Raw genomic sequence first — 27,521 nt, 5'->3', positions numbered from 1 at the left:
GTGCCTTTCCCTTCTGGTTCCTTCTTTGACTCTGGCTTTGGACCAAGTCCAGTCAGAAAACTGTTATCCCTTAGTGAGGGCAGGTTTTGTGGGCATGCTGTTCACACAGCCGGGGCTTAGGTTTTTGGCTCCAGTTCTTCAGAATTTTAATCCCCAGTGAGTATTTGGCTAAAAATACATTGAATACCTTCTGCATGCCAGGTGTGGGTCCAGGCTGCCTCGTGTGCAGTGTTTCCTGTAGTTACTCTGTGAGAAAAGGATTACTGTCACATTTCACAGATGAAAGTACTGAGGCAGAGAAGTGAAGTGATGTGCCCAAGGCGAAGTCAGGGTCCCAAACCAGGTTTAACTGTGGGGTCTAGGCTCTTCTGGGTCAGATTGCCCCTCCACTCTCTGCCAGTCATGCTCTGCTCAGCCCGTTGCTTTGTTCCTTTCTCAGCAAGGAGGCCTTTTTCCTCTTTCACGTCTTCCTCTTCTCTTACAACCCAGTGTTCTTCCCATAGCTGTCCCAATTTGTTCCCCGCCAAGCAGCCAGCCCCATACCTCAGCCTCATTTTTTTCTAGACAGCTTTTGGTTTGTATTCTACCAGGCACGACAGCTTGTTTTTGGGCAAACTTTGGCTGGGGTCTTCCTTTTTTTTTTGGGTCTTCCTTTTAATACCCATACAGACGGTCCTCGCTGCCAGTCTTGTTCCCGAGCCCTGGGTGGGACGTCTTTGTACCAGTCCCAGCCCCAGGGCCTTCCCCAAGGTGTGGCTCCTGCTTGGGTCCTCCGGGTTTTTCCTTTTGCTAATTATCACTGGTGGTTCTGAGTTGGCCAAGAGTGAGGAAGTGTTTATGAACAAATCTTGACAGCAGTGAATGAGTCTGTGTGTAGGGTGTGCGTTGCTGTGCGACCTTGGGGTGTTTTTGAAACAGACTGTTGTGGGTAGCCCCTCCAGCCCCCCTCAGCACTCCGCAGCTGACCTGCTCTCCGCACCGTGCTGGGAGTGAACAGCAGCAGTAGGGCACACAGACATGCATCGAGAATTCTCATCATAGTCGTGTGAGCAGCAGTTGTTTTCCTCATTTCTCAGATGAGAAAATTAAAGTAAAAGAGACGGAGCTGGGATTCAGACCCCGAAGTCTCCTAATGAAATGTTCTGTCCTTCCTACTGCCTGCTTCCAGAAGGCCTTGCTAGTTTAATTTTCTTCTTTGTACTTTTCTAACTACTTCTTTTTTTTTTTTTTTTACAATGAGCACAAATAAGTTTTACCAGAAGGATATCACTCTTCCAAAGAAAAATATGAGTGCAAGAAACAGTAGAAGGTAGACACATCCTCTAGGAGCGTCTTACCCTAACGAGAGACAGAGTAGCCCTCAGGGCCCAATGTAACTGCACAGCCATGCGTGCTGAGGGGTAGGAGTGAGTGCAGTTGGCACCAGGGTTGGGGGCGCTTAGGGCGGCGGGCTGAGTTTTGTGGGGGGCAGAAGGCAAGCTCCTCAATTGACTTGACCTGGGACCGGAAGGAGTGTAGAAGTCCCACAGGCAGGGAGGAGCTCGGACAGAGGGTTGGCGGCCGGGGGAGTGGGCCATGTGCGCCTTGGGTCCGGGGGACAGGTCGAGGGTTTGGGGGGCGGAGGAGCAGGTGGGAGGTGCCCCGTCTGCAGACGCGTGTCTGATGCACAGCTTTCCTGGGAGCAGGTGGCGGCCGTCCGAGAAGGGATGTCCTGGATCGTTCCGGTGCCACTGCTGTCACTCCTCACGGCCAAGCAGCTGGAGCAGATGGTGTGTGGGATGCCCGAGATCTCCGTGGAGGTCCTGAAGAAGGTGGTGCGCTACCGGGAGGTGGACGAGCAGCATCAGCTGGTGCAGTGGTTCTGGCGCACACTGGAGGACTTCTCCAACGAGGAGCGCGTGCTCTTCATGAGATTCGTGTCTGGAAGGTCTCGCCTCCCGGCCAACACTGCGGACATCTCTCAGAGGTTTCAGATCATGAAGGTCGATCGGGTAAGTAAGCTGCGCTGCCATCCCTCCCCGTCCTGTCTCCCACTGCTTCCGCGCTGCTCGCCAGCTAGAAAAGCCGCACAGTGACCCTCGGGTAGGCCTGCCAGTTCAGGCTTAGTGTTTGAGGTTTCCTAATTGAAAGAAAATCAAGCAGAAAAGCTTGTTCAGAAACGTAATGTAACTTGAGTGAAAAAAAGCCCTACCACCAGCAACCTTTGAGGAAATCCTCCAGCAGCTTCCTGCGTGAAAGCTCAACTTACCAGAGGGCTTGTCCTGCTGCCTCTGCCTCTGCCTCTTACTTCCTATGCCTTTTCGTGTGACTTGTGCACTCAGATGTGGTCTGGTGTGCTTCCACGAAGACCCTAAGCTTGAACGTGGTGCGTGTGCCCCGTGGCTGCTTGTGCAGGCAGGGCGGCTTCTTTGCAGCCTGATGAAAAGCTCCAGCTGCAGAGCCCCAGCCCAGCTGCCATGTTGACAGATGGCTGAGGAATAAAAGAGCTTAGAACCTGAAATGCACACTGCTGCCAGAGTCCTCTTTCTCATGCACCCATCTGACCATGTCACTCTCCTTTCAGACCAGGAGAGGGCCCCCTGCATTGATTTCAGAATAAATGCCAACTGCTTCAGTGGCCTTAAATGTCTCCATGGTCTGGCCTCTGCCGCAGCTTTGCTATAGCACCTCTTAACACATACCGTATCCTGGCCAGAACAGACTACTTACCTTTTTTTCCCAACACACCACGCTGTTTCTAAACTTCTGTGCCTTTGTGTAGGCTCTTCCCTCTGCTTTAGTAAGTTCTCCTTCACACTCCTTCCCATCTGTGCCTGGCAAGTGCATACTCATCCTTGAGGCCCAACAGCAATGTCATCTCCTCCAGGAAGCCCTCATGGATGCTTTCCTGCTGCCCCTGACCATTTCAGAGGGCAGGCTTAGATCTCCTTCCGTCCACTTCCAGGACACGTGGTACATCCCTTGAACTCAGCATTAAGTTAGAAGTGTTTGTGTTCTATCTCTTTCCTTCCCCAACCGCCCAAGAGCTGGACAGTCCTCTGAGCAGGGCCCATCATGTTTATTCTGGAAACAGTAAGAAAAGTAGTTCCTCTTCGCACAAGGACCCTTCCTGCCAGTTTCAGTGTCTGCCTTTCTGGTGTTTTTTTCCAGTAGCTATTCCTGGAGGTTGCTGCAGCCAGAGCCATCCCTCCCCCGCTACCTCCTGAAGCTGCCCGCCTGGGCTCCACTCCTGGGCTAGACTTGCTGGAGAGGCCACGCACAGGAAGGGCTATGAAAAGAGCCTTTCCATAAATTTTCTACATGACTTGCCAGAAACTATCAGTTGTAAATCTGTTTTGTTGCTTCAGAGAGAGGTGGGTGGAGGCAATGGTTTGCTTCTATTCAGCTCTGGAAAAAATCCTTGCCTTCTGTCTGTCCCAGGCTACCCCTGCCATCCCAGGAGTTAATCCACCCCAAATCCCCTGCCTGAGGTTTTTCAGCTGCAGAAAACTGACCACAGTGGGTCTCTCCCTTGTGACTTTTAGACCGTTGCTCCTCCTTCCAAATCAGAGGCACCTGTTCACATTGCCCTTCAGTGTCTTTGCTGGTTATGGTTTTCCTACATTTGAGCTTTTTGTGTCCTCACTGGCTCCGACCCAGAGAGGCTTCTAGGCCCTCCAGGCCCTCCATCTCCCACCTCTCTGGAATGCGCTAACCAGGTGTAGGGCTCCAAGGAGGAAGGGGGGGAGGGCTGGTTCAAGGAGTTGAGAGGAAAAAAAAGGGCAAGTCCCTTTTTAAAACCTATCTTCAGATATAAAAATGTACTATCCTTTCTGTTGGTACAGAGTGTGGGAGTTCATGGAGTTTTCAGGGAAGACCAGAGAGCATATGCCCTCTGCTGCGGCAGCTGCCCTTCCATCTGCCACCTCTGTGGATACCTGAGTTTGTGTGCTGTGTTTAGCTCAGTCTGTCCCGAGCACTTTTCTGTTCCTTTCTTTTTTTTTTTTTTTTAAGATTTAGTTTATTTATTTGACAGACAGAGGTCACAAGTAGGCAGAGAAGCAGGCAGGGGTGGGGAGGGAAGCAGGCTTCCTGCTGAGCAGAGAGCCCGATGGGGGCTCGATCCCAGGACCCTGAGATCATGACCTGAGTCGAAGGCAGAAGCTTAATGCCCTGAGCCACCCAGGCACCCACGCTTTTCTGTTCTGCTGCGAGTCATCATGATTATCATTTTAAATGACTGCATGACTGTGCATTTAATGGACAGACTAGGATTGAATTCACTGCTCCTTCCTTGTGTGAGCTGTGTGTGGCAGCCAGGGTAGGCGAAGGATGCAGAAGGCCCGCTAGGAGGGACAGGGGAAGGGTGGAGGCATGCAGGGGTGCCCTTCCAGGTGTTCTTTCCGTTTTGCTGGCAGTTGGGGGCTCCATGCAGCAGCTCCGGGTCCGCACCCTCCTGGTGAAAGGGAGTGAGATCCATTGGCGGTCCCGTGGCAGGCCCTGTGCAAAGCCTGTTCTCCCACCAGAGCTTGCTCGCACTTTGCAGATGGGGCCATGGGGGTGGTGAGGAGAGGAAGGAAGCATGGTCACCAGAAGCCTCCATGGCTGGGGACACCAGAGCCCACGTTCCTTCCACCAGTGTCTCCTTCCCCTCAAGGCGGCCCTGCACTCAGGTCCGTGGAGCCCATCTGGAAGGCTGGGAGAAGTGCTCCTCCTGATTTGGGGACAGTAGTAACTTACGGGTCCCCCCCAACCCTGGGACCCCCGATGCTGCTGTCACAGCTCTGGCTCTCTCTCCACAGCCTTACGACAGTCTGCCTACCTCACAGACCTGCTTCTTCCAGCTGCGGCTGCCCCCCTACTCGAGCCAGCTGGTCATGGCCGAGCGCCTGCGCTACGCCATCAACAACTGCCGCTCCATCGACATGGACAACTACATGCTCTCGCGGAACGTGGACAATGCCGAGGGCTCAGACACCGACTATTGACCGCGGGGGCCGCCGCCCCCCACTGCTCAGCAATGCTCACTTCCAGTTTCATGTGGACACACTTTTATGGTAACTACATAGATGTTTAGGAACATAAACCGACATTATAAACAGTGGCCACATTTAGTTTCTCTAAATGTAACAAAGAAATTAGATGTTTTTATTTTTCTGTGATTGTACAAAAAAAAAAGACGAAGTGCTCTCAGTCAGGTTTTTCCCTCCATATTTTTGGTCACTTTTGATAAGTTTGCATGGAACCATTTTGGTGCATTTTTAGTTGGGAATGGTACATTTTGTAAACCCACCCAGTGAACATGAAATTGTACATTGTGTATAATTGTTCATTAGAAAGGACAGTTTTACATGAATATTCATATATTTATTTTGTTTTAATTTGAATTGCCTGTGCAGCGTTCCTTATGCAGAGAAATAAAGCCAATTCAGGAACCAGAGCGTGGGCTGCTTTTCTTAACTCCAGTGGAGTTTCTGACTAAGAAGGAATGAGCTTTCGAGCTAGTCTCACTGATGGCGTTTGGCCCATCAGAAGCACTCCTTCACACTGAGAGTGAGCTGTGCTTGTCTCGAGATGACAGAGCAGCTCGAGTGGGAGCTGGGAGCGGGAGGCCCCTCCTTTCATTTATTCTGTCATCCTGGGTGTCCTACTTCGTTCCCTCACCCCAGGGCCCTTGCATCAGCCCCGTGCCCCACCCCTCAGTGACCCCTTCCTCCTCCTCTGCAGCTGGGTTTAGAGTGTAACTGGATAGTGAGAGCCTGTCCTGAGTGGCCCCAGGATACCTAGTATGGGGTGCAGCCCCACTGGGCCACGAGGAGGCTAACCAGAGGAGCGGGATTCCAGCGCTGCGCGTGACGAGCCAGTGGTGGACTTCAGGAGGAGGGCGGTTGACAGTAGCATGTCTCTGCAGGAGGGCACAGGGGTGCAGCAGGGACCACCATTGCAGGTAGGCATTCAGCATGTACAAATGGGCAACCACGAGAACAAGTGAGTGAATGTGCGAATTAATAGAACCAGTGTGTGGCTTTCGTAGCCTTGAATGGTGGTTGGTGCAGAGTTGTTCGGGGGTTGGGGAGGGGTCACACTCTTGGTGCTTGAACCTGGGACTTGAGGGCCCTGGCCAATGTGCCTGTTGTCAGGCATGTCAGAGTGAATGTGTGGTTCTGGAAGAAAGGGCCATCGTGAAAGTAGCTGTGAAGATGGTGGCTGCTGGGAGCGGGAACAGGAAGAGAGCAAGGCGTTTGAGCCACGCGTCTTGGTCTACAGCCAGTTCCCACCACAGGCTGCTGCTTCCCGTGTGCTTCAGGGCCGGGGTCAGCCTGGCAGCCCACTCAAACGACGGGCCTGGCACAGGTGTTTATTTTCCCTGGTTCATTTTCAGCCCCTCTGTGGAGGTTTGGGCAGTTTTTTTGTTTGCTGGATCATTCAGTTAAATACTTGCAATGTTTATGACCCTCAAAGAACTCCAAGAAAACTTGGACCCCCCCCCCCACCTTAAAAAAAAAAGGAACAGCTTTGTTCTGGGCCTCCCTGTTTTGTGGCCTTTGCCCAGCACTGCCAGTCAGATGAAACGCGTATCTGGTGCATTTAGTTTTAGCAAAAAGCATGTTAGGCATGGAATCCTAGAGCTAGAGGAACCCTAGAGCCAAGGTGTCAGGTGACCTCTCCTCTTTCAGACCATGAATCTGAGGTCAGGAGAGGGCAAGTGCTGGATCAGGGGCGTGTACAGGCTAGAGCTAGGAGCCCTGGCTTCCTGTCCACCCGCCTGCTGACAACAGTAGTCCCAAGGGAACTTAGTGCCCCTCCAAATATTCAGCCTGAAAAGAAACGGGCCAGTGTGTCCCTGTAAGACAAGCCTTATGGCACCGTGTCCCCCCAGCAGGCTCTGCCTCCCAAGGAGTGACCCAGAGCCCCTGACCTGGGAGCTTGTGGTACAGAGCTTCTTGCGCAGGCTCCCCAGCGCAGTGTGGTGCCTGCTGTCCGCCTTCCACCTGGGAGCACTGTCCCGCCCTGGTGCTGAGGTTCCGCACCTGCTCCCAGCCCTTCCTCTCTGTGGCCACTGGCTGCCTTGGCCAGACAGAGAGTGAAAGGAGCATTCGGGAGCTGGGAAAGTTCATAGACTGAATAGAGGCTGCGAGGACAGAGTAACGTCCAAGCCATTCGCCAGTGGCTTTGGAACACAGACTCCCATCTGCCCTGGCTTCCCCAGGCCTCAGACTTTCTGACTCTGCCTTTACTGCACTGTGCCTGCGGAAAGGAACACCCCACCCACAGTTAGACCCTGTGGGAGCTGGGATCAGTCCTCCATTGAGTGTACCTGGATCACCCCCATACGGACCCAGCTTGCTTCTTCCCAGTACTTAGGCCTTGTGGGTTCTGCCAGGCACTTGGCTTTTCTAGGCCCCTATGGATGTGTGGACCCCTTTTCCTTACCCCAGCCTTTCAGTCACTGCATATTTATACATCATCTTACCAGAGTGTTACAGAGAGGTCCTGTTTTAGTGATAAACTAAGGATGTGAGAGGTCATAACCCGTCAGAAGTGATGGATGGCAGAGCTGCAGAGCACTCAACACTCCCTTCAACCCCAGATGAATGAGTCAATGGATTCATGAAGCACGGGACACCCCTTGATCTCCTCGGATCCGAGAGAAGACTTCGAGCATGGGCTCTGTGTTCTGTCCAGGGCTCTGCTCGGTGCCCAGTGACGTGAACAGCACCTGTCAGAAGGTGGAGTGGAAAGCCCTGGGTCTCATCAGGGCCCGCCTTCTGGGTGTACCTTGGATGGCCCTTGGCTCAGGGACCCAAAGCACCCCGGAGGGAGCGGGGCTGGATTCAAGCTCTAGAAACAGTGCTGGGTGGGCTATCAGCACCGCTTTAGGTCTGTGATAGCTAGAGCCTCCGTATGTGGGGGGTTACTGGAAGCCAGAGGCTTCACCAGGGAAGTTAGCCCTCATTTATAAAAAAGAGCTTCCATGAGGAAAGGGAAAGGGGTCTCAGGTTACCCTATTTGAGCAGAACTTGCAATGACTAAGGCTTTAGAAACACGACATTGTTAATCCTTAAAAGAACCCTGTAAGCAAGATTCTCCAGCAATCCCAATACACGGATTTAAAAGCTGAGGTTTGGAGAGGACTGACTGGCTCTCAATCCGAGGAGAGTCAGAAACTAGGGTTCTGTTGTCCCCCAGACTATACCATCAACTCAGGGCAAACAGGATCTGCTGGGAATTCAGACTTATCAGAAATAATGAAAGCAAAGCCCTGGGGTTTAAGTGATGCTGTTTTAAATAAATATTTATCCCCCTGGAAGCCTAAGCTTTCTTCCAACATTGTTTGCAGTACTAGTAGGGGCAAAAATAAAATTCCTGCAAGGCCTCTTTCCTGAGTCCAGAACTATGGTGGGTAAATTGGAAAATCACCCAGAGAAAGTGGGTGTCCTCCCATTCCACTGCAGCTGGTGGCCTGAGGGGGCTGGCTCTCCCCACACAGGGATGAGAAGGGATTATGCCAGGCCAGGCCTCAGTGCCAACACCCACCTGCTTCTGGGCCGAGCACTGGCCCAACAAAAGGGTCCAGGGCCACAAGTGAAGCCTCCAACAGGCCCTGGAGGGGTTGGGGTGGGTTGGGCTGCTGCTTGCCCCCCCCCCGCCCCCACAGATTCTGCCTGGAGAAATTTCAGCTCCTCTGGCCTTCCCCTGGCAGCCACCCACATGCCTAGTTCTCTGATATTTCCTGCTCCCCTTTCCTCCTCACTAACCCTGCTCCAGCCATACTGATCTCCTGGCCTCCCCTAACTCACCATGCTCCTGCTTGGAGCCTTTGCATGAGCTATTATTCCCTGCACCTGGACTGTTTTCCTGCCAGATGCCGCTCAGCTCCCTCCCTCACTTCATGTGGTGAGGCACACTGATTAACCCCTTTTAGGTTCCTTTCCCCTCCCCAAACCTTCACCGGCAATTGCCAGTTAGCCCCTTACCTGGTGCTTCCTGCACCAACCCCCAACCCCAACCCCCGCCATCCCCATATACCAATAATTTGCTGTCTCTTCTCCTACCACGAAATTGGAGAATTTTTTTTTTTTCCTTGCTGGCTTCCCAGTATTGGGCAACCGGTGAGTAGGATCCAGATCCCTTTTCCCAGACAAGAAACACCTGTCTCAGGTGACTTAAGGGTCCCAGCTGGCGATGGGCGGAGCTGGGGCTGGGGCTGGAGCTGGAGCACGGCCCACGGCCCACCATCCCGCTGTGCTCCCTGCTTTCCCTTCTTAAGTTTTCACCGAGTACCTGGGACCGGAAGTTCTGCTGGGTGGCCGGGAGCCTATACTTTGATGACTATCGGTGGGACATCAGTGACTAAAGCTCCGAAATTGAAGTCCTGGAATGTGCCCACGTTGAGCAAATCCAGCAGGTAAAAATCTAACTTTGCGCTTCTCGCGGTTTCATTAACAAAGGACTTAACCAGGCTGCTGCTTTTGTTTTCTAATCTTTACTTCGGGTTTTTCAATTGTTTTCTTCTGCCTTTGTGATACGAGAACGGTAGAAAATTAGAACTATGGGGTTTATGTTAAGAATCACATCCAACAGCGAATTTCCTAGAATTGTGTACGGGCTGGCTCGGGCGCCAAGCCAAGGCGCGGATGGCAAGGCTGCGGTGGCGGGCTCGGCGGCTGTCTCCGGCCGTGAACCCCGGCTTTCCCCCTCCTCCCGCCCACCGGTACAGCGGGGGAACACCGGCGGCCGCAGGCTGAGCGTGCGGCACGCGACCGGCAGCCGGAGTCGCCTCCCCCGCCCCCCTTCTGCCCCCACGGCGCCTGCGCCCGCGCCCTACCGGGTGGCCACGCCTACGCATGGCGGTTACTTGGGCCACAGACAGTGGTCACAGTCGCGGGGGACGCTGTGAGCCCCTCGCCTGCTGTGGACTTCGAGTGGCGATAGGCCCGGGGCGGAAGGGCGTCGGGACAGATGCTGGTGTTTAGTGAGGGCTACCCGAGTGTTTTCCCAGCATCCGGTTACTCTCGCACTCCTGTGCGTAAAACCGTAATGTGAGGTAGGCATCAACGTCCCCATTTTGCAGACAGGGAAACTGAGGTTCAGCGATGTGGCGACAGTCTGAGAAGTGCTGGGGCTAGGGGTTGGAAACCAGGTCGCTCTTTCTGCTCGGGGCCCTTGCCCGGGTGTCCTGTCCCGACATGGTCAGCCTAGCGCGGCAGCAGCTTGCGAAGAGCCATGCCCGACGCGCTGGGGCGCTGGTCGGGGATCATGGCTGCGCTGTGCTCGGCACGCAGCGCCAGGCGCGGGCACGCGGCGCGCAAGCGGTGCAGGCCGGCCGCGCTCACGTTGCGGCAGAAGTCCACGTGCAGCGTCTGCAGCGCGCGCCCGTGCGTCGCCACGGCCGCCAGCGTTAGGTTGGTGACGCGCGCGCAGTTCTCCAGGCGCAGCGCGCGCAGGCGCGGGCAGCAGCGCAGGAGGCGCAGCAGGCAGTCGTCGGTGACGTGGCCGCAGCCTGAAAGCGTGACGGACGCCAGGTTGGGGCACCTGCGGAGAGATCGCGGTGGCCCGCGGTGGGGGCCGATGGCGGGTACGGTTGGCATCCGCCCCGCCCTGGAGCTCCGGGGTCCGGGAGCTCCCTAACTGCCCTGGGACTCGTGGCACGACTCCGTTTACAGTGGGCAACGAAGTGAAACGGACTTAACCAGCTGAAGAAACTTGCCTGCGATGACGCGGCCTGGATCTGAACCGGGGTTTCTGTCCCCTTTCCCCTACTCTTTCTGCCTCTCCACCAGACCTCAATCTGCGTGGGCTTTTAGCTTCCCGAGCCGCCACTGGTCCTGCTGTGGGCAGATGGGGTGCAGGGTCCGGGAGGACAACTCTAGGTGTTCTTGGTTCTCTCCGGGCCTGTTGCTTTGCGGGGTGGGGGTGCGGGAAAAGATGCGTGGTGACCACTCCAGGCTGGCTTCAAGCTGAGGCCCTGAAGCTCCTGGCAGGATGGTCAGTCAGATGGGAGCAAGGGTTTCTTATGGGGTGGCTTAGGGACAGTCCCTCGAGGCTGGGGTCAGGGCACAGCTCTGAGTATGCCTGGCTCTGGGTTCTAGAGCTCTGTGTTTCTCTGCTCAGTTAACTGGGACAGTTCTTGTCGTCTGGGATGCCAGCCTAGAAGAGGTCAAGTAGACAGTAGCTAGAACCGGGTCTGAGATGGGTACAGTCAGGCTACTTGTAAAAAGATCTTGCGCAAAGTTGAATTTGGCTTATTTTGGTGTGACCTCGGCTAAGTCACTCCCTGAGCTTTAGTTTCCTGATGTGAGTGTATGGATGCACAGCAGGGAGGGAATGATGCCTACCAGTGGGGTTGTAGTGAAGGTCAAAATTTGGGGTGTAAAGAGCCTGGACAGGACCTTCTGTAGGCAACTGTAACTCACTTTTCCTGGGAGCACACCGGATGAGATTGCTTGCGGTCAAGAGGGGCCTGTCTTGTGGGCAAGGGCCCTTGTTTCTCTGTAGCCAGAGGGAGCCGTCAGCTTCCTCCTTAACCCCTTGACTGCACCTGCCTGGGCTAGCCCAGCTCTTTCGTGCTGGGGGAAGGGGTACCTTTCACACAGCCCATCCCATCTTCCCAGTTCTTAAGTTCATATGGTGTCTTCAGTCTTCATATCAAATCCTTTGCACTTTGTTTTATGAATGAAGAAACTGGCTCGGAGGGCTCAGGTGACCGGCCTGTGCCTTATTTGCTCTGTGACCCAGGACAAATGTCTGGACTGTGCTAGTCCTCATTTATCAAGTGGGAGAAATTGTTAGCTCTAGGGTGGTTATGACGATTAGGCCTTTGATGTTGAGTGGTCCCTTTTTGTTCTAAGAACCTTTAGAATAATCCCTGATGTAGAACAAGCCAGAGAAAGAGCCGACTCCTTCCCTGCCATCCTTTGCTGTCTCCTGTCCTGCCGTCAAGAGCTGATGGCTAAAAGAACCAGATTTCATGGATGTTATCAGTACCTACTGTGGGCCAGTGCTACTGTGTCATTTAATCCTCTTAGTCTGTGAGATAGGTGATTCATCCTATTTTACAGATGAAGAAATTAGGTCAGATTTAAATATTTGGTCTGGGTCCCATGGTTGGACAGTAGTAGAACTGGGAGACTTGGCACAGAACCCTTACCACCAAGCGCTTTGTTCTTTTTGTGACACTCGGGCCCTTGCTGCACCCAGATGGTGACATGAGAGGACCACTCCACACTTGCTGATGTGGGAAATTAAATTCTCTTGCAGCAGGAATAATAGAACAACTTCAGAGCAGGCTGCCCCTCCCACCTAGATCACTCCAGTCTGATTCAGGGGCCTTGTTAAACCCATCAGAATGGCCTCATCCAGGCAGGGCCCAACCAAGTCCATCTTGTTTTCTTCTGACTGCCTTTAAAAAAAAAAAAAGGCAGGGCCACCACTCTGTTTCCTTCCATGCCTGTCTCACTGCCAGCAAACAGCAGCTATTAAACCAAGGTGGCAGCAAGCTGACTGGACCTGGTTTGTTAGTAATCAAGAGGTGCTTTTCTTCAAAGGCAGGACAGGAGTGGTCAGTTGAGGCTCTCTGAGAGGCTGGCAACAGAAGTCTGCCTTCATGGGCTGTCCTAGGCAGGAGGCCGGGACCATGGGGGTCCCTGTGGCTCAGCCTCTCTACCCGTGGTAGAGCTGACCGATTGAACACAGGATGTATTTGGGACACACTTAGGCCAAAAAATTGTCTGTTCAAAATTCAGATTTAACTGGATGTCTTGAGTTTCTATTTTCTAAAATCTGGCAGTCCTAGACTGGGTAAATCACATGATCTCTCAAAACTTTGATTTGCTCATTTGAAAAAAATAGGCTAAAACACCCTCCCTTACGGGTATGTTGAGATTAGTAATATTCTAATGACGAAACCATTCTTAAATATCACCACCACTTCTCCTGGAGTCTGGCTTGGTGCAGCTAACCCAGCGCACCCTAGTTGTCCTTCCTTAGCTGTGTTCCACAAGTCCTGGAGTTTGTTTGCTAGGGGAAGAGAGGAGGGGTAAGCTGATTGCTGAATCTAGGAACCTTTCCCAGGGACTGACCTTGAAAATCTATGCTCAGCTGGACCCTCTGAGCTCTTAATGGCTGCTAGGGAGGACAGCTGCCCGAAGGACAGTGACAGCTGAAGCCCAGTCTTCCATTGGCAGCAGAAGCAGCTCCAGGATCTGGGAGGCTAAGAGGAGAAAGACTCCCCGCCTGTGACTGTATGCCTTCTCTCGGGACTGTGCTGGGGACAGGCCGGGACTGTCTGCCTTGGGCCTAGTTTGAGGCTTCCCAGTATGGAGGGATCTTGGTCTTGTAATTTGCTCCCCCCACCACCACCCCGCCCCCGCCAAGCTTCCTAGAGCTGTAGGAGCCAGACTCTGCAAAGCCAGCGCTGCTCAGGAGGTGGCCTACCTGTCGCACACCTGGAAGAGGAAATCATTGACCAGGCTCTCGTGGCGGCTGCAGATGCTCCTCTGGAAGGCGCTCTTGAGCCAATCCTCAATGCTGCACACTTGTACGCGGCTCGAGTACCAGCAGATGGACAGGCTCCTGAGGGCCGGGCTCAGGAGGAAGTTGTCCTTCTTGAGTTCCATGAGGGAACGAAAGTGCAGCAGAGGCCAGAGTGCAGGGTCCTCAAACACGTCCTGGAGCTGGGGGCAGGTCCTGGCCAGGCTCTTCCTGCTGTCCTTGTCCAGGAAGGAGAAGAGGTGCAGCAGGCACTCCCGGTTGAGCTGGGTGATGTGCATGGTGGGCAGGGGACACGCTGAGTGTGGCGGGAGCCCGGGGACCTGACCTACCTCCTCCTCCTCCCGGGCTCTGGGCTGGTGGACATATATGGTTGAGGAATGGTGTTTATTTTTGGCTAACAACTGGTGCTGAAGCTCTGAGAGCCCGGCGGGAGGTGGGGGCAGGATCCAGACATACGTGCAGCAGTCTGTGCTTCGGCTTAGGTTCAGAGGAAGTGAAAATCCTGGCAGAAAAGCGGCCTCTTGAAGCTAAATAGCTTCCTTAAAAGGGAGTTCTTTTCTTTGAGTTGACAATGGTGCTTAGCAGAGCACTCTTTTGGCTTTTCCCAAGGCATTTTCGTTGAAGGTGGCTGGCCCGACCACCTGTCTGGGCCTGCAGTCTGCTCACTGGGAGGGACCTTGGTTATAAATTGGACCTGTTCCCATTCTCTAGTGGATCGTGTGAGTCTTCTGCTCCACTCCTAGTCGGAGTTGTCTATAGGAGCGAAGAGTGCCAGTTTTGTGTTCGAAGCTGTAAGTTGAAGCCCTGGGTAAGCCCCATTCCCTGTGACTTTGCTCAGTGGTGATGGTTTGCAGGCTGGGCCCAACCACCTTCAGGCCCCGCCGCCCTCCACCAAGCACAGGGATTCCCTGGGCGTCCCAGCTGGCTCTGTTTTTACCCTGAGTCGTTGCACAAGGATTGATCTTAAGTAGCTTAGCTCTCCGAGGTTCTTCTGTGTGTATGTGCGTGACATTTTAAGCTTAAGTTTACTTGGCTTTACATCTTAACATTTTCCCAGTTACTTGCCCTGCTGTAGCTCGTTTATATTTCCAGAAATGGCAGCATGAATGAGAGCACTCTTAGTACAAAACTACTCGAAACAGTTTTAGGTTAAAGTGTTTTAGTCTCAGCTTTCCCTTAAGCCAGCCAGACACTGCCCTCTTGGTAGAAGCCTTCAGTCTGCTCACTGGGAGGGACCGTAGCCGGGGCAGGCCGGCTGGATGTCTTATCTCTGTTAAGTTCTCCTTTCCTGAAGTAACATTTCTCACTGCGTGGATGGTGGATCGGTTTTCTAATACTGCTTCCCTCCCATCCTACTATAGACCCTCCTATAATTGTGCTGCTGTGAACTACCAGCTGTGTGTGCTGGTTTGTTGGTTCGTTCAGGGGATGCTGACCGGAAAGGCTGCGCTGTCTCTGTCGCAGTGAAGTAGGGAACACCACCTAAGTGGTGACCTTTGTTCATTCTCCTGTTTGGTTGGAATTGGAAGGGAATACTTTGTGTCCAGTTGTGTGGAGTAAGGCCTCAAAGCAGCTGTTTTGGACCCTCTTCTGGCACTAAGGCTTGGTCGTCCCAGTGCGGCTATGCCTTTCAAAGCACAAGGCAGCTAAGGCAAGAGCGGCCATTCTGGCCAACTCCCTCTGAGACACCAGACTTCGGGGTCCTGGGTGCTTGGTTACCCCAGCAATGCCAAGGGGAAGGAGTGACTTTTCTTAAAAACAACATATGCCAAGAAACAGCTAAAGGAAGCAGTTCTTAGGGAAGGGGTAACTAGCTACTGCTCATACCGCAGATGACCATTTTAATGGCTCAAGAGACAACGGACGCTTCTCCCTGGCTTACTCAGTCAGAAGGGACACCGCAGCAGCTCAGATGGATTTTAATAGAAAGCCTTATTATCTCCACTTTTCCTCCCCAATCCTGTCCAAACCAGTACTCTTCAGTGTGCTGACCTCTGGAAATGGGCAGTTCTCTCAACCTCTTAAAAGGTTGGCCACCGGGCCGTCCCTGCGGCGTGGCAGCTTTTGTGAGAGTCGCACAGCGCGGCTGGACCAGCACCAGGGGGCAGGGCCTGAGTGCAGCTGCCCAGGGGGTGGGGGAGCGCAGGGTTGGGTCGCCAGGGTGGCGCTGACAACACTTAGCCCTTTTGCCCCAGCCACAGCAGCCCCAGGGCCTCTGACTGGCCTCAGCGAGGTGTGGGACGTGGAGGCAAAACCGTCTGCCTGTTTGCAAAGACAGAGGAGCAGGCAAATACGTACCACAGGAAAATGACCGGTGTTGGCAGAGGTTCTTGTTTTTTCCTGTTTGTAGGGGACAATGGGGACAGGTCGTATATAGCAACTTCCTGAAAAGCAGAATCTTTATTTTTTACCGGTGGCACTTACTGCATGTCTGATTTTAAAAGGTGACCTTTTGGGGCACCTGGGTGGCTCAGAGGGTTAAGCCTCTGCCTTCAGCTCAGGTCATGATCTCAGGGTCCTGGGATCGGGCCCCACATCGGGTTCTCTGCTCAGCGGGGGCCTGCTTCCCCCTCCATCTCTGCCTGCCTTTCTGCTTACTTGTGACTTCTGTCAAATAAAAAAGATCTTTAAAAAAAAAGGGGGGCCGATAGCCTTTGCACAGAGCCCCAAAGCTGATCCCTCAGGTGCAGTCTAGCTCTGCAGGAGTTAAGCCAGCCTCATGTCGGAGGAGAGTGACAGGATGATCTCCCTGGCCTCTGGAGTGCCCCAGTCGCCTGACCAGGACCTCGGCATAGGCGCTAGGGCACCCTTCTGGCCACCACCTGCCCCTCCAGGTCGCCTCATCCCAGCCTGTACACCCGAGGCCCTGGTAGAGGGAGGACTTAGTGCGGCTGACTGCCCAGGCTCGTCCCCTGAGCAAGGACCCCATCACTTACTTGGCTCCCCTGAAAGGAGTTGAGAAATAACAGTCAAGAGGAAAGAGACCAGAACTTTAATGATACTTTCATCCATAAAAGAGTTCAGGTTGGTGAAGCAGAAAAGGGCTGTGACTACAAGGTAAATGCGGCCAGTCGCTTGCACCGATAATCTTCTCGCGTCGTACAAACTGGGCTTCCACGGCGGATGCTCACCGGAGACCCAGGCAGCACTGGCCGGCGAGGGTCCGGAGCCCGTCGCTGGGACCAAGGGCGGGGTTACCCCAGTGCGCAAGGCTGGGACCTAGCACCACGGCACCCCCCCACCCGAGGGTGCCAGCCTCTTCCTGCACCGTGGGCACATTCCTGTGGCTGCGCCTGGGTCTCCCGGGACCCTTGCCCCAGTTGTAGCACAGCTGCTCCTGAGCCCTTCCAGGGCCCAAGTGGAGAGGCCACGGCAACAACAGGGTGTGGGAGGGAACGGAGGGGATGCTGGGGCTGCGGTGGGAGAAGTGTATCTAAATAAAGTTATGTACACTCAACCAATGAGAGGTTTGGCTTTTAGAAACAAATCTGTCCCCAACCCCAGAAACCACGCCGCTGAGTAAGTTCCCCGGGTGAGATACACATTTAACACTTAACCAGGGCCTGTACACTTTACTGGTTTAATTCTATTACATATGTCATCACTAGACACTGAGTAGAATACAGTGGATAAGCAAAGGTTTCTCCACCATGGAGAGAGATTTGTGTTGCCACAGACTGTTTCCATCACCCACCTGTGTGGGAGGACTTCTGAGGAAGTTTTCTTGTTCCAGGGAGCCAGTTGCCAGAGCGAGGCACTGCCCCGGCTGTGGTCTCTGCGCCAGAAGCCCCCCACGCAGAGCCAGCATGGCCCCAGGGACAAGCCCTGAAGAGCATTCGAAGATCAGCTTTTTAAATTAGGTGTGATAAGGCTACACAGTTGAATTTTTTTAAATACAAATAGGCACATTTACATCACTGGTGTTCAAATGCACAATTCCAATGGATCCAATCACTTTTCCAAAGGAGCCTTCATAATGTCATTCAAACATTTCTGCTTAAGTGAAATCAAGCAATAAAAACACTCCAGAAATTCAAAGAGGAGATGTGTCCAACTCTTAAGCCAGCAGTGCTGCCGGTCTGAGGACCACTTTCCCCATCAAAGTAGTCTGGCTGTCGGGAAGTTCCCTTTGGTATAAAAAGACCATTTTTCTCCACCAATATCAACACTGCCCAAGGCTACATTGCTGAAGTCCTCTGAGCTGCCCACTCAGAGAAACAAGGGAAGTACAAATGTTCGAAGTCCCAGCTGTACGCCTTCTACACAAAAGAGGCTGTATTCACAGGAGATACTGAACAGATCAAGGAAGAGGCACATTCTAAGTTCAACAGTATGTGGTGTTAATGTGTTGCTGTATTAGGTCCAATTATGTAGAACTTTCACTTTTAGATCAAAAGGTTAAATATCACAATCTCTAATGGTTCAACCTCATATAATTTAGCATTGTAAACTAATTTAAACACATGTTTCCCTCTTAATTATCTTCTGGACTTCATGTTTAAGTTGTAAGACCTAAACATGACAGCAAAGCTTGCTTCTCTGGAGTGGAAATGCAGACCAGTGCGGTCCAGGAGCCCTACACGCTGATGGGACCACCTGAGCCTAGGCATCCTCTGCCACATGTGGCTGCTGAGCCCTTGAAATGTAGCTAGTATGACTGAAGAACTGGGTTTTAAACTTCATTTTAATTAAAACTTAACCACAGGTGACTAGTGACCGCCATACCAGATAGTACAAATTGAGCCGTAACTGTGGTTAGTAAAAAGTGTTCGATTGCTGATTTCTGCCCTGAGAAAAAGACAGGATTTATCTAGCAAATATTAAAATGGAAAAGGAGCCACACCTGCTCCTGCAACTTCAAGTATCTGACCCAGGAGGACAGCTATCAGATTATTTATGCACTTAAAAAAAAATAAATAAATAAACCAAAAAACTTGGGTTTATTTTTCTTTTAATAGAAGAAACAAGATTACCAAAAATTTCAGCTAGCTGGCTTAATATGAAAGACATTCTGCCCCTCATAGCAACTTGGAGAGAACAGAGAAGAAACTAGTGACTGGAACAAGAGATGTGCTGACAGCAGTGCACGGTCCCATGCTAGAGCCCTTCAGGGAGTGCGCACTTGCTCTCCACAACCTGCCAAGTACTGCCCCCCACCCCTACCCCCCAAGAGATTGGCTTAGACCCCTTGCAGAATCAGTTATCTTCCTTAGATGTAATTCTGGTTCCAAATTTCAACTTGGGTTCAATCTTAATAGTGCTTGTACCTATTTTTCTCAAAAACAATTTTAAAACAAAGACTACTAAACTCAAGAATAGAAACTATTCAAAGTGAGAATATTTTCAGTTTGCTCTGCTATCAGGTTAGGCCAGTGAGGGTTGTTAAAGACCAAAGGAGCAAAGACTCAAATCTCCTTCTGTAGGAGCAGACCCCATAGTGGTACCTAAAATGTAGGTGAAGGTCAGAATCTACTCTGGAGGTCAGCATCTTGACCTCCGATGGCCAAGCAAGAAATAAGACAAAAGTGGACAAGCAGTTATTCCCAGCACGATAGCCAGTGGGGGAACTAGATGCTGGTTCAAAAGGCAAACAGAAGCTATGGTTTCCTCTCACTGGATAATATCTACACTGTGTAGCGGAGTCTGAGATTTTTAAACACTGAATGTGTTTGGTCTTCTTTGGACTTTTCTGTACTCCTATCTCCATGAACACAAATACACACTCAAAAGATATTCCAGAACAAAACAAACTCAAAAGGAGTAATTCTTGAATTTGCAGTACAGGTACAACTGAACCAACAAATTTATTTAGTTAGTGCTGATAAACAGCAACCTTGAGAGCTACCAAGAGCAGCAATTACCTGACCTGCTTAATGATGCCCTCCCAGTTCTCTTGTACAATCAAAAGGAACGATTACGGAGCAGTCACTGAAATCCCGTGGGCCACAAGTTCTGTGTACACATGATCCCGGCTCTCCCATCAACCTGATTTCCATCACAGCTGTGAAAGGCAGCAGGTGTTCTGTTGCTCTTCCCAATCAGGAACACATCTTGCTTTCAGCATGTGAATGTAACAAAGCATTGATGTAAATGTGCCTCAAAGTGAGAACCGAAAACATTAATATAAAAAAGTCAAATAGAACTAAGTTCTTGAAACTACATAAAAAACTGAATTATTACAACTAAAGCAGCAAATCAAAATATCTGCTGAGGTTTTCTGGTAGAACTAAAAAAAAAAAAAACAAATTAGTTGGTGCCCATGTTCAATACGTCACTACCATTGACAAAATAAAACTAAACCCAAAATAGGAAATTGAAAAGTGCATAATGAAATCAAATCTTGGATCAAGTATTTATGGAAAATTGGAAATGTTTGTCCGGTATATTTGACAAAAACAATGATTTAAAGGAGGTATTAAAGTTTATCTGATCCAGCTTTGGCCTGGCGTTCCACATAGAAAAGGATGTAGGCCTTTGCTTTCACAACGGTGTCTTCATCAGTCAGTGTTACAGTACTGTCATTGAAATGAAACCAGCGACCTTCATGAGTTGCATAGGCTGTGTAATGTCCAGAACCGACCCTGGAAGGGAAAGTAAAAAAATGAAAGAAAAGGGCTACAGAAATAACAAAAGGATCTGAGCAATCCTATAATTTGTTAGATACATAATAAATGAGAAGTACTGTAACAGAGAATATACCCTAGAGACTGGTGGTTTAAGATGGCTGACTGAAATCAGCTCAGGTGTTTATGTTCCTCAAAATACACTGAAATGACCAGGAATATACCGACACTAGAAATTCAGGAAAGAGTGCCATCGAATGACCAGAAACTGAAGATTTTCTATAACACATAGAGCAGTGTTCCTCTGGCACTGGGTTAACAGAGGAACCAAAGAGCTAAGCACTCTTGCCCTAACAAGCATAGGTCAAGGCGCAGGGAAACGGGGACCAATGAAGAACAGACTTCCATCAGAGCCTTGGAAAAAACCTGAGCTTGAGAAAGTAATCTGCTCCACGGAAGCGCCCTCCCTGTACTGTGGCCCACAAGCACTTTTCTTTCTTTCTTTCTTTTTCTTTTTTAATTATCTACTCAAGAGAAAGAGAGCATGAGAAGGGGGGAGGGTCAGAGGGAGAAGCAGACCCCCCACTGAGCAGGGAGCTGGATGTGGGACTTGATCCTGGGACTCCAGGATCATGACCTGAACTGAAGGCAGTCGCTCAACCAAGCCACCCAGTGCCCCTGCAAGTGCTTTTGCACTCACCCAGGGAGCCCTAGAGTCAGTCCTCCCAGCAGGAGAGGAGCCTTAAGTAAACAGACACCCCACAAGTGCTAAAAAAAAAAACCCTTACCATTTACCAATAATGATCACTCTCATCATTTATTATGACTCAATGAACAGCCAAAAATCATCAAAAGCCTGGGGGAGGGGAATGTGGATAGTATGAAAGAGAAGCTATGGGAAGAACAAGTAAAGCAATTAATGACTAAAAAATTTAATGTAGAAAACCAAAGAGCTTTAAAAATTCTAATATCAATGGTTTCAAAAAGATACTGCAACCATAAAACAAGATTGTTTCTCTTATGAAAGGAAGTTATCAGAAAAATGGGATTGCCACACTATTAAACATTTCACAGAGGAGCTTATCTTCAATTTGGATATAGATTAAATCCAAATTGGTGGTTTGGAAAAATAGGCCATAGCAGTCTTCAGAAACACAGAGATGGAAATCATTAAACGGTGGTTAAAATGTGTGAAAGAACCAGAAAGTTTACTATATAGGAGGTCCCCCACATTCTTGGCTTTGCTTTCCAGTTTAGTTACCCACAGTCGGCCATGGTCCGGAAGCTGATCCTCCTTATAACATCTCATCAAAAGGTCAACAGAAGCTAACACTATCACAATTAAAATTAATATTAAATTATAATTTTTTATAAATTAAAGTATCACAGATACATATGCATAAGAAAAAATAGACTCTGTACAGGGTTTGGTACTGTCTGCTGTTTCAGGCATCCACCGGGAGTCTTATAATGTTTTCGTACAGATGGGAGCTGCTGTACATGCTGTACTTTTTCTTCCAGAAGAAAAAGTAGAGAAGGGAGTAGGACAAATACTAATTCCATGTGCTGCAGATACTGATGAAGAGTATTCCTATCAACTACCATGCCAGGAATACATTTAGTTCAATTTCCTAAATCCAAAGACAGGAATCCTATAACCTTCCAATGAGGAAAAAATGCTGCCTACAAAGGGATGAGAATTGACTGGTAACCATGAATGATGAAGTCAAGGGAGCAACATCTACAAAGTTCTGAGGGAAATCGGATTTCAACATGGATAGGGGTTTGTCCACATTTGAAGGTAAAATAATGAATCTCAAGAAATGAGAAGGTATAAACTAATAAAATTTTTAGGGAAAATTTCAGTAAAATAAAAAATGAATCTTTAAAATAAATGACATGAAGTAAGTTCCAAATAATTTCCCATTTTTCCCCAATTTAAATGTCACCTGGCAAAGGAAATAAAAAACTCTGGAGTAAAGACTACTCAGGATTTTGTGGACAAATAGCTTGGGTTCTGCATGCAGAGATCAAATGAATCCTTCTCCATTTTGTTTTCATGTGCCTTCTTCCTTCACAACATCCTTTCAAGAATATTCTTTCACACCATAATTGAAAGAAAATTCAACTTCACCTACTTTAATGTATTTGAATTCATTTTTTAGGGAGTTGAGGGAGAATTTTCAAGTGTGGTGCAAGACTGCTGGTCTTCACCATGCTTTTTTCCAAGCATGAGAAGCCACTGACACACTTACCCGGAACCATGGTGAACCACCACAGCGGCAAGGTCGTACAGGCAGTGCTCTGGGCCACTGTTCTCAGGCTACAGAACAAGGGAGGAGACAACCCAGGACTGAGTTAGGAGCAGTGGTTAATGACATCCTATGTCCTACCTCAATGTGAAGACTTGATTTTCCTGAAAAGTCATCTTTTCACCATCTAACAAAGATAACTGATCTTACCTCTAGCAAGTAGCATTTCATGTCCAGGCCTCTCAGGGGAAATTCTACATAGGTATCAACTTTGTTTCTTAAATATGCAGTCCAATGAAATCGTTTCAAATGTAAGCATAGCACCTGGATGAGAGATACATCAGACAAAGATTATAAACAATTAACATTTCAATAAAATTAAATACTTGGTACTAATGTCTCTTGATGAAATTTTAGGTGGCCTATCGGTTTATCTTTTGAACCCTCATAGTATTTTCTTCTACATACCTTATTGTGATGTTGTGACTTATAACACCTGATAACTAATATTACACTGCATATTAGTGAACTGAAATTAAAGTAAAAACTTTATATATATATATATATATATATATATATATATATATATACATATAAAAATAGGTCCTGACCTCCCTTTCCTAACGGGAGAGCTCGGAAACCCTTAGAATTTCCTAAGTGCTAGCCATAAAGGTGTCTTTGTTATGTTAATGAGATGACTTTTCTGACTGCACCTAAGAATGGGGGCTGGTTGCAGGGGACCCAAGGCTGTGATTACAGAGTTGGAACTTTCAGTCTCTCCTCCTACCCCACAAACTCTAGAGAGGGGAGAGGCGCTGGAACTGCCAACAGCCAGTGAGTTAATCAGTCATGCCTGTGTAATAAAAACTGTCATAAAAATCCAAAAGGAGGATCTGGAGAGATTCCAGACGGGGAACCAGAACAGTTGGAGGCCAATGCCGGGCCTCAAACTCCACAAGGACGGAAGCTTCTCTGTTCAGGACTCCACCTGACGCATCTCCTCATACATACCTGGAGCCTGTGGGTCAGAAGCATTAAGTAGTAAGCTGGGCTTGTGACTGGCTTCTGAAGCAGAGGCAGTCTTGGGGGACTGAGACCTGACCCTGTGGGATCTGATCGCTGTCTTCAGGTAGACAGTGTGAGAGTTGTGGGAAATTGTAGGACCCCCACTGTGGCATAGTCATGGTGTGGGAAACCACCCCTCCACTCACTCGTTGGAAACTGTGATCAGGACACATTAATTATGCATTCTCAAAGGACTGACTTACCTTTCACTAGCAACTCGAGAGACCAATAAGAACAGATGACATGGGCTAAAGTTATAAAAATGATTTATCTTCTCATCAATCATAAACATTTTCCCCTTCAAAACTGCCTTATAATTTGAAACTCAGTACTTACCTTGGGTAGTTTTTGAATCCAAAACTTTTTAGTGGATTTTTGTTTCTTTTTGCATTTGTGGCACATATATAACTCTGTCTCATCAAGTTCTTCTAAGTCAGTAAAACTGCGAAGACAATCTAAAACCAAATTGATTTGGGCAGCATTAAAACAGGATGCCTTCTACAGATGCAATACTATGCTGTAGAAAACAGACTGTGGACTTTGAAGCTGGACAACTCTGGCTTGAATCTCAGAGTTATTAACTCTGTGACCTAGGAAAAGTTAGCCTTTCTCAGTTGCAAAATGGAGACCAAAAAAACAGAACAAAAAAACCCCAAAAAACAAAAAGAACGTATTTTGAAGCACTGCTGTGAGGAAAACAGATGTGTGTCAAATGCCTGGCATCGTGTCTGACATCTGGTAACGATCAGTTAATGACAGGTGGTATTGCTAGGTTTGGTGCTATTAATGAAGAAACAGTTTGGATACTTTTGTTGAAAATGGTTTCCTTAATGAAATCAACGTTTGAGCAGCAGTCTGCTCTCAATATCTTATAGAGGACAAAGCCCCCAAGTTCATAAAAAAGTCAGGCTTAGATCGAACATTTTCACAGTTATAACTTATTAAAAAAAATAAACACAGACTACAGGAGGCTCCATTACCAACCTTCCTATGATACCTTCAGTGAATCCTTTGTTCCAGGCTCTACCCTCAGTCCCCTGGACAAACCATAGATCACATTTTTAAAGGTTTAATTGTGTAATCTGGGGTTTGTTAAACTGTGGCCCCAAACCTAATCCAGCCACCTAGTTTTGTAAATAAAGTTTTCCTGGAACACAGACACACCCCACACCCACTGATTTATATATCATCTGTGGCTGCTTTTACACTACAACAGCAGAGCTCAATAGTTGGACCTTATGTGTAATAATGCCTCAAGTATTTACTACCTGGCCCTTTGTAGAAAAAAAGTTTGCCAAATCCTGTTGCAAGCAATAAGGTATGTATTGTTCTGTAGAGAAATAATATATAATTTTGAACAAATATGAATGCCTATGTACCCAGCACTCATGTAAAGAAATGGATTCTCACCAGTACTTGAGGAAATAGATTTTATGTGAATGGCATCCCCTAGATTTGTGCAGTGAGCAACCTGAGCAGCCAGGTGTGGGAGCCCTGTTAGGAGTTTCCTGTATTTTCCCAGTAACAGACCTCATCTTTCCCTCTAGGAATAGACATTATCTTGAATTTTGTGGTAAGTGTCCTTTTGCATGCATGTATACATATCTGAACAGTATGTTTAGTTTGAAAAGTTGGGTAGCAAGCACTAAACCTAGCTCTACCAGGAAAAGCAACACTGTCTCTGTACTCAAGAATTTTCAGGTCATACTCTGCTCTGGCTTCCATGAGAGAGGATAAGAAAGAGACTGGTGGCACAGGCCAATGTGGGGCAATGTATATTCCCCATGCATTCTTTGTGGAGTTGGGTTTGTGTTTTGGTTTTGTTTTGTTTTTTTTTGGTATAATTGGCACATATTAATTTCAGCTGTACAACATAATGATTCAGTATTTGTATCTGTTGTGATGTGATCACCACAGTAAGTCTAAACATCCATTAAACATTTTTCCCTGTGATGAGGACTTTTGATTTATTCTCTCAGCAACTTTTAAATATACAGTACAGTATTAACTACAGTCACCAACTATAGTCACATCCGCATGACTTGTTTATAACCTCAAGTTTCTACTTTTTAACCTCTTTCACATATTTCGCCCACTTGCGATCCCACACTTCTTTTCTGTATCTATGAATTTGGATTGGCTTGGGGTTTGTTTTTGATTTTGTTTTTGTTTTTTTTAGATTCCACATACAAATGAGATCATATGGTATTTATCTTTCTCTGACTCAGCATAATGCCCTCAAATTCTATTTTGTTCTAAATGGCAAGATTTCATTCTTTATGGCTGAATAATATTCCATTATATAAACCTATTGTCTCTATCCATTGATCCATTATCTTGATTATTGTAAATAATGTTCCATGAACAAAGGGATCATGTTTCTTTTCAAGTTAGTTATTTTCATTTTCTTCAGAAAAATACCCAGAAGTGGAACAGTTGGATCATATGGTAGTTCTACTTTAATTTTTTTAATTTTTAAACATTTTTTACTGAAATTCAATTAGTTATAACATGTATTACTGGTTTCATAGGTACAGACCTGTGAGTCCTTAGTTTATCTAATATCCAGTGCTCATTACATCACTTAATGTCCATCACCCAGTTATTCCATCCCTCCACCCCCTTCCCTTCCAGCAACCCTCAGTTTGTTTCCTATGATTAAGAGTCTCTCATGGTTTGTCTCCCTCTTTGGTTTCATCTTATTTTTTCACCTCTCTTCCCCTGAGATCCTGTTTTCTTAAATTCCACTTCAGTGAGATCATATGATAATGATCTTTCTCTGATTGACTTATTTCACTTAGCATAATACCCTCCAGTTCCATCCCTGTCATTGCAAATGGCAAGATTTCATTTGATGGCTGCATAATATTCCATGGTATATATGTATCACATCTTCTTTATCCATTCATCTGTTGATGGACATCTGGGCTCTTTACATAGTCTAGCTATTGTGGACATTGCTGCTATAAACATTGGGGGGGCACCTGCATTGGATCACTACATTTATTTGTATCTTTCATGTAAATACCCAGTAGTGCAATTGCTGGGTCATAGGGTAGCTCTGTTTTCCACAGTGGTTGCACCAATTTACATTCTAACCAACAGTGCACGAGGTTTCCATTTTCTCCACATTCTCCCTAACACTTATAATTTCTTATACTTTTGGTAACAGCCATTGTAACAGTTGTGAAGTGATAGCTCACTGTGGTTTGATTTGCATTTCCCTTATGAGTGATATAGAGCATCTTTTCATGTACCTGTCAGCTCTATCTCATCTTTGAAAAAAGGTTTATTAGGATCTTCTCCCTTTTTTTTTTTTAAATGGAACTGATTGTTGTTTTTTGTTTTTGCTATTGAGTTGTATGATTTCTTTATGTATTCTGGACATTAAACCCTTAACAAGTATTATTTGCAAATATTTTTTCCCATTCAGTAGGTTGCCTTCTCATTGTATTCCTTCTGCTGTACAGAAGTTTTTTGGTTAGAAGTAATCCCTTGTATTTAATTTTGCTTTTGTTGCCTTGGAGACAGAGTCAAAAAGCCACTGACAAGACCTATGTCAAGGAGTTTACTACCTACGTTTTCTTCTAGGACATTCATGGTTTCAGGCCCTAGGTTCCAGTCTTCAGTCCATTTTGAGTTAATTTTTGTGTATGGTTTAAGAAAGTAGTCCACTTTCATTCCATTGCATTTGCTGTCCAGTTTTCCCAGCATCATTTATTATCCTTTCCCCTTGTATATTCTTGGCTCCTTTGTTGTAAACTGACCATATATATATGGGTTTATTTCTGGGCTCTCTCATCTGTTCCAGTGATTTTTGTTTCTACACCAAAACCATACTGTTGTGAATACTGTGGCTTTGTAATTTAGTTCCAAATCAAGGCATGTGAAGCCTCTGATTTTGTTCTTCTTTTCCAACATTTCTTTGCCTATTCGGGGTCTTTTGTGATTCCATACAAATCTTAGGATTTTGAAAGGGATTTTTAATTTGACAGGAAATTTTGATAGGGACTGAACTGAATCTGTAGAATGCTCAGGGTAGTGTGAATAGCAACATTAATTCTTCCAATCTATGGGCATGGTATATATCTTTCCATTTATTTGTGTCATCTTTAATTTCTTTCTTCACTGTCTTACAGTTTTCAGTGTAAATTTATTCAGTTAAATT

The 27,521-nt window shown here is 48.1% G+C and overlaps 3 protein-coding genes across 16 annotated transcripts in view; 1 reads left to right on the top strand and 2 right to left on the bottom strand.

Annotated features, from left to right (window-relative positions):
- Positions 1–5,419, top strand: part of HERC1 (HECT and RLD domain containing E3 ubiquitin protein ligase family member 1) — a 190,806-nt gene extending 185,387 nt beyond the window's left edge. For all 8 annotated transcript variants that reach the window (XM_059180736.1, XM_059180734.1, XM_059180731.1 and 5 more), the window contains 2 exons: positions 1,686–1,991; positions 4,782–5,419. In XM_059180736.1, coding sequence (XP_059036719.1) covers positions 1,686–1,991; positions 4,782–4,967 — 492 coding nt within the window. In that variant the 3' untranslated portion in view covers positions 4,968–5,419. The remainder of the gene's footprint in view (positions 1–1,685; positions 1,992–4,781) is intronic.
- A 3,280-nt stretch (positions 5,420–8,699) lies between these two features.
- FBXL22 (F-box and leucine rich repeat protein 22) lies at positions 8,700–13,990 on the bottom strand. Its single transcript, XM_059180745.1, has 2 exons — positions 13,417–13,990; positions 8,700–10,515 (listed from the first exon to the last, which is right to left on the bottom strand). Exons 1-2 carry the CDS (start codon positions 13,749–13,751, stop codon positions 10,179–10,181), a joined length of 672 nt encoding a protein of 223 aa, XP_059036728.1. The 5' UTR covers positions 13,752–13,990; the 3' UTR covers positions 8,700–10,178.
- Positions 13,991–16,449: 2,459 nt separating this feature from the next.
- The window catches only part of USP3 (ubiquitin specific peptidase 3), a 107,507-nt gene continuing 96,435 nt past the window's right edge, over positions 16,450–27,521 (bottom strand). For all 7 annotated transcript variants that reach the window (XM_059180739.1, XM_059180738.1, XM_059180737.1 and 4 more), the window contains 4 exons: positions 23,690–23,808; positions 22,499–22,612; positions 22,292–22,359; positions 16,450–20,054 (listed from right to left, as the gene is read on the bottom strand). In XM_059180739.1, coding sequence (XP_059036722.1) covers positions 19,889–20,054; positions 22,292–22,359; positions 22,499–22,612; positions 23,690–23,808 — 467 coding nt within the window. In that variant the 3' untranslated portion in view covers positions 16,450–19,888. The remainder of the gene's footprint in view (positions 20,055–22,291; positions 22,360–22,498; positions 22,613–23,689; positions 23,809–27,521) is intronic.

This window comes from Mustela lutreola, chromosome 7 (genome assembly GCF_030435805.1).
Source record: "Mustela lutreola isolate mMusLut2 chromosome 7, mMusLut2.pri, whole genome shotgun sequence".
Classification (NCBI taxonomy): Eukaryota; Metazoa; Chordata; class Mammalia; order Carnivora; family Mustelidae; genus Mustela; species Mustela lutreola.
Note: the sequence above shows the minus strand (reverse complement) of the source record. Positions and strands in the feature narration are given on the sequence as shown.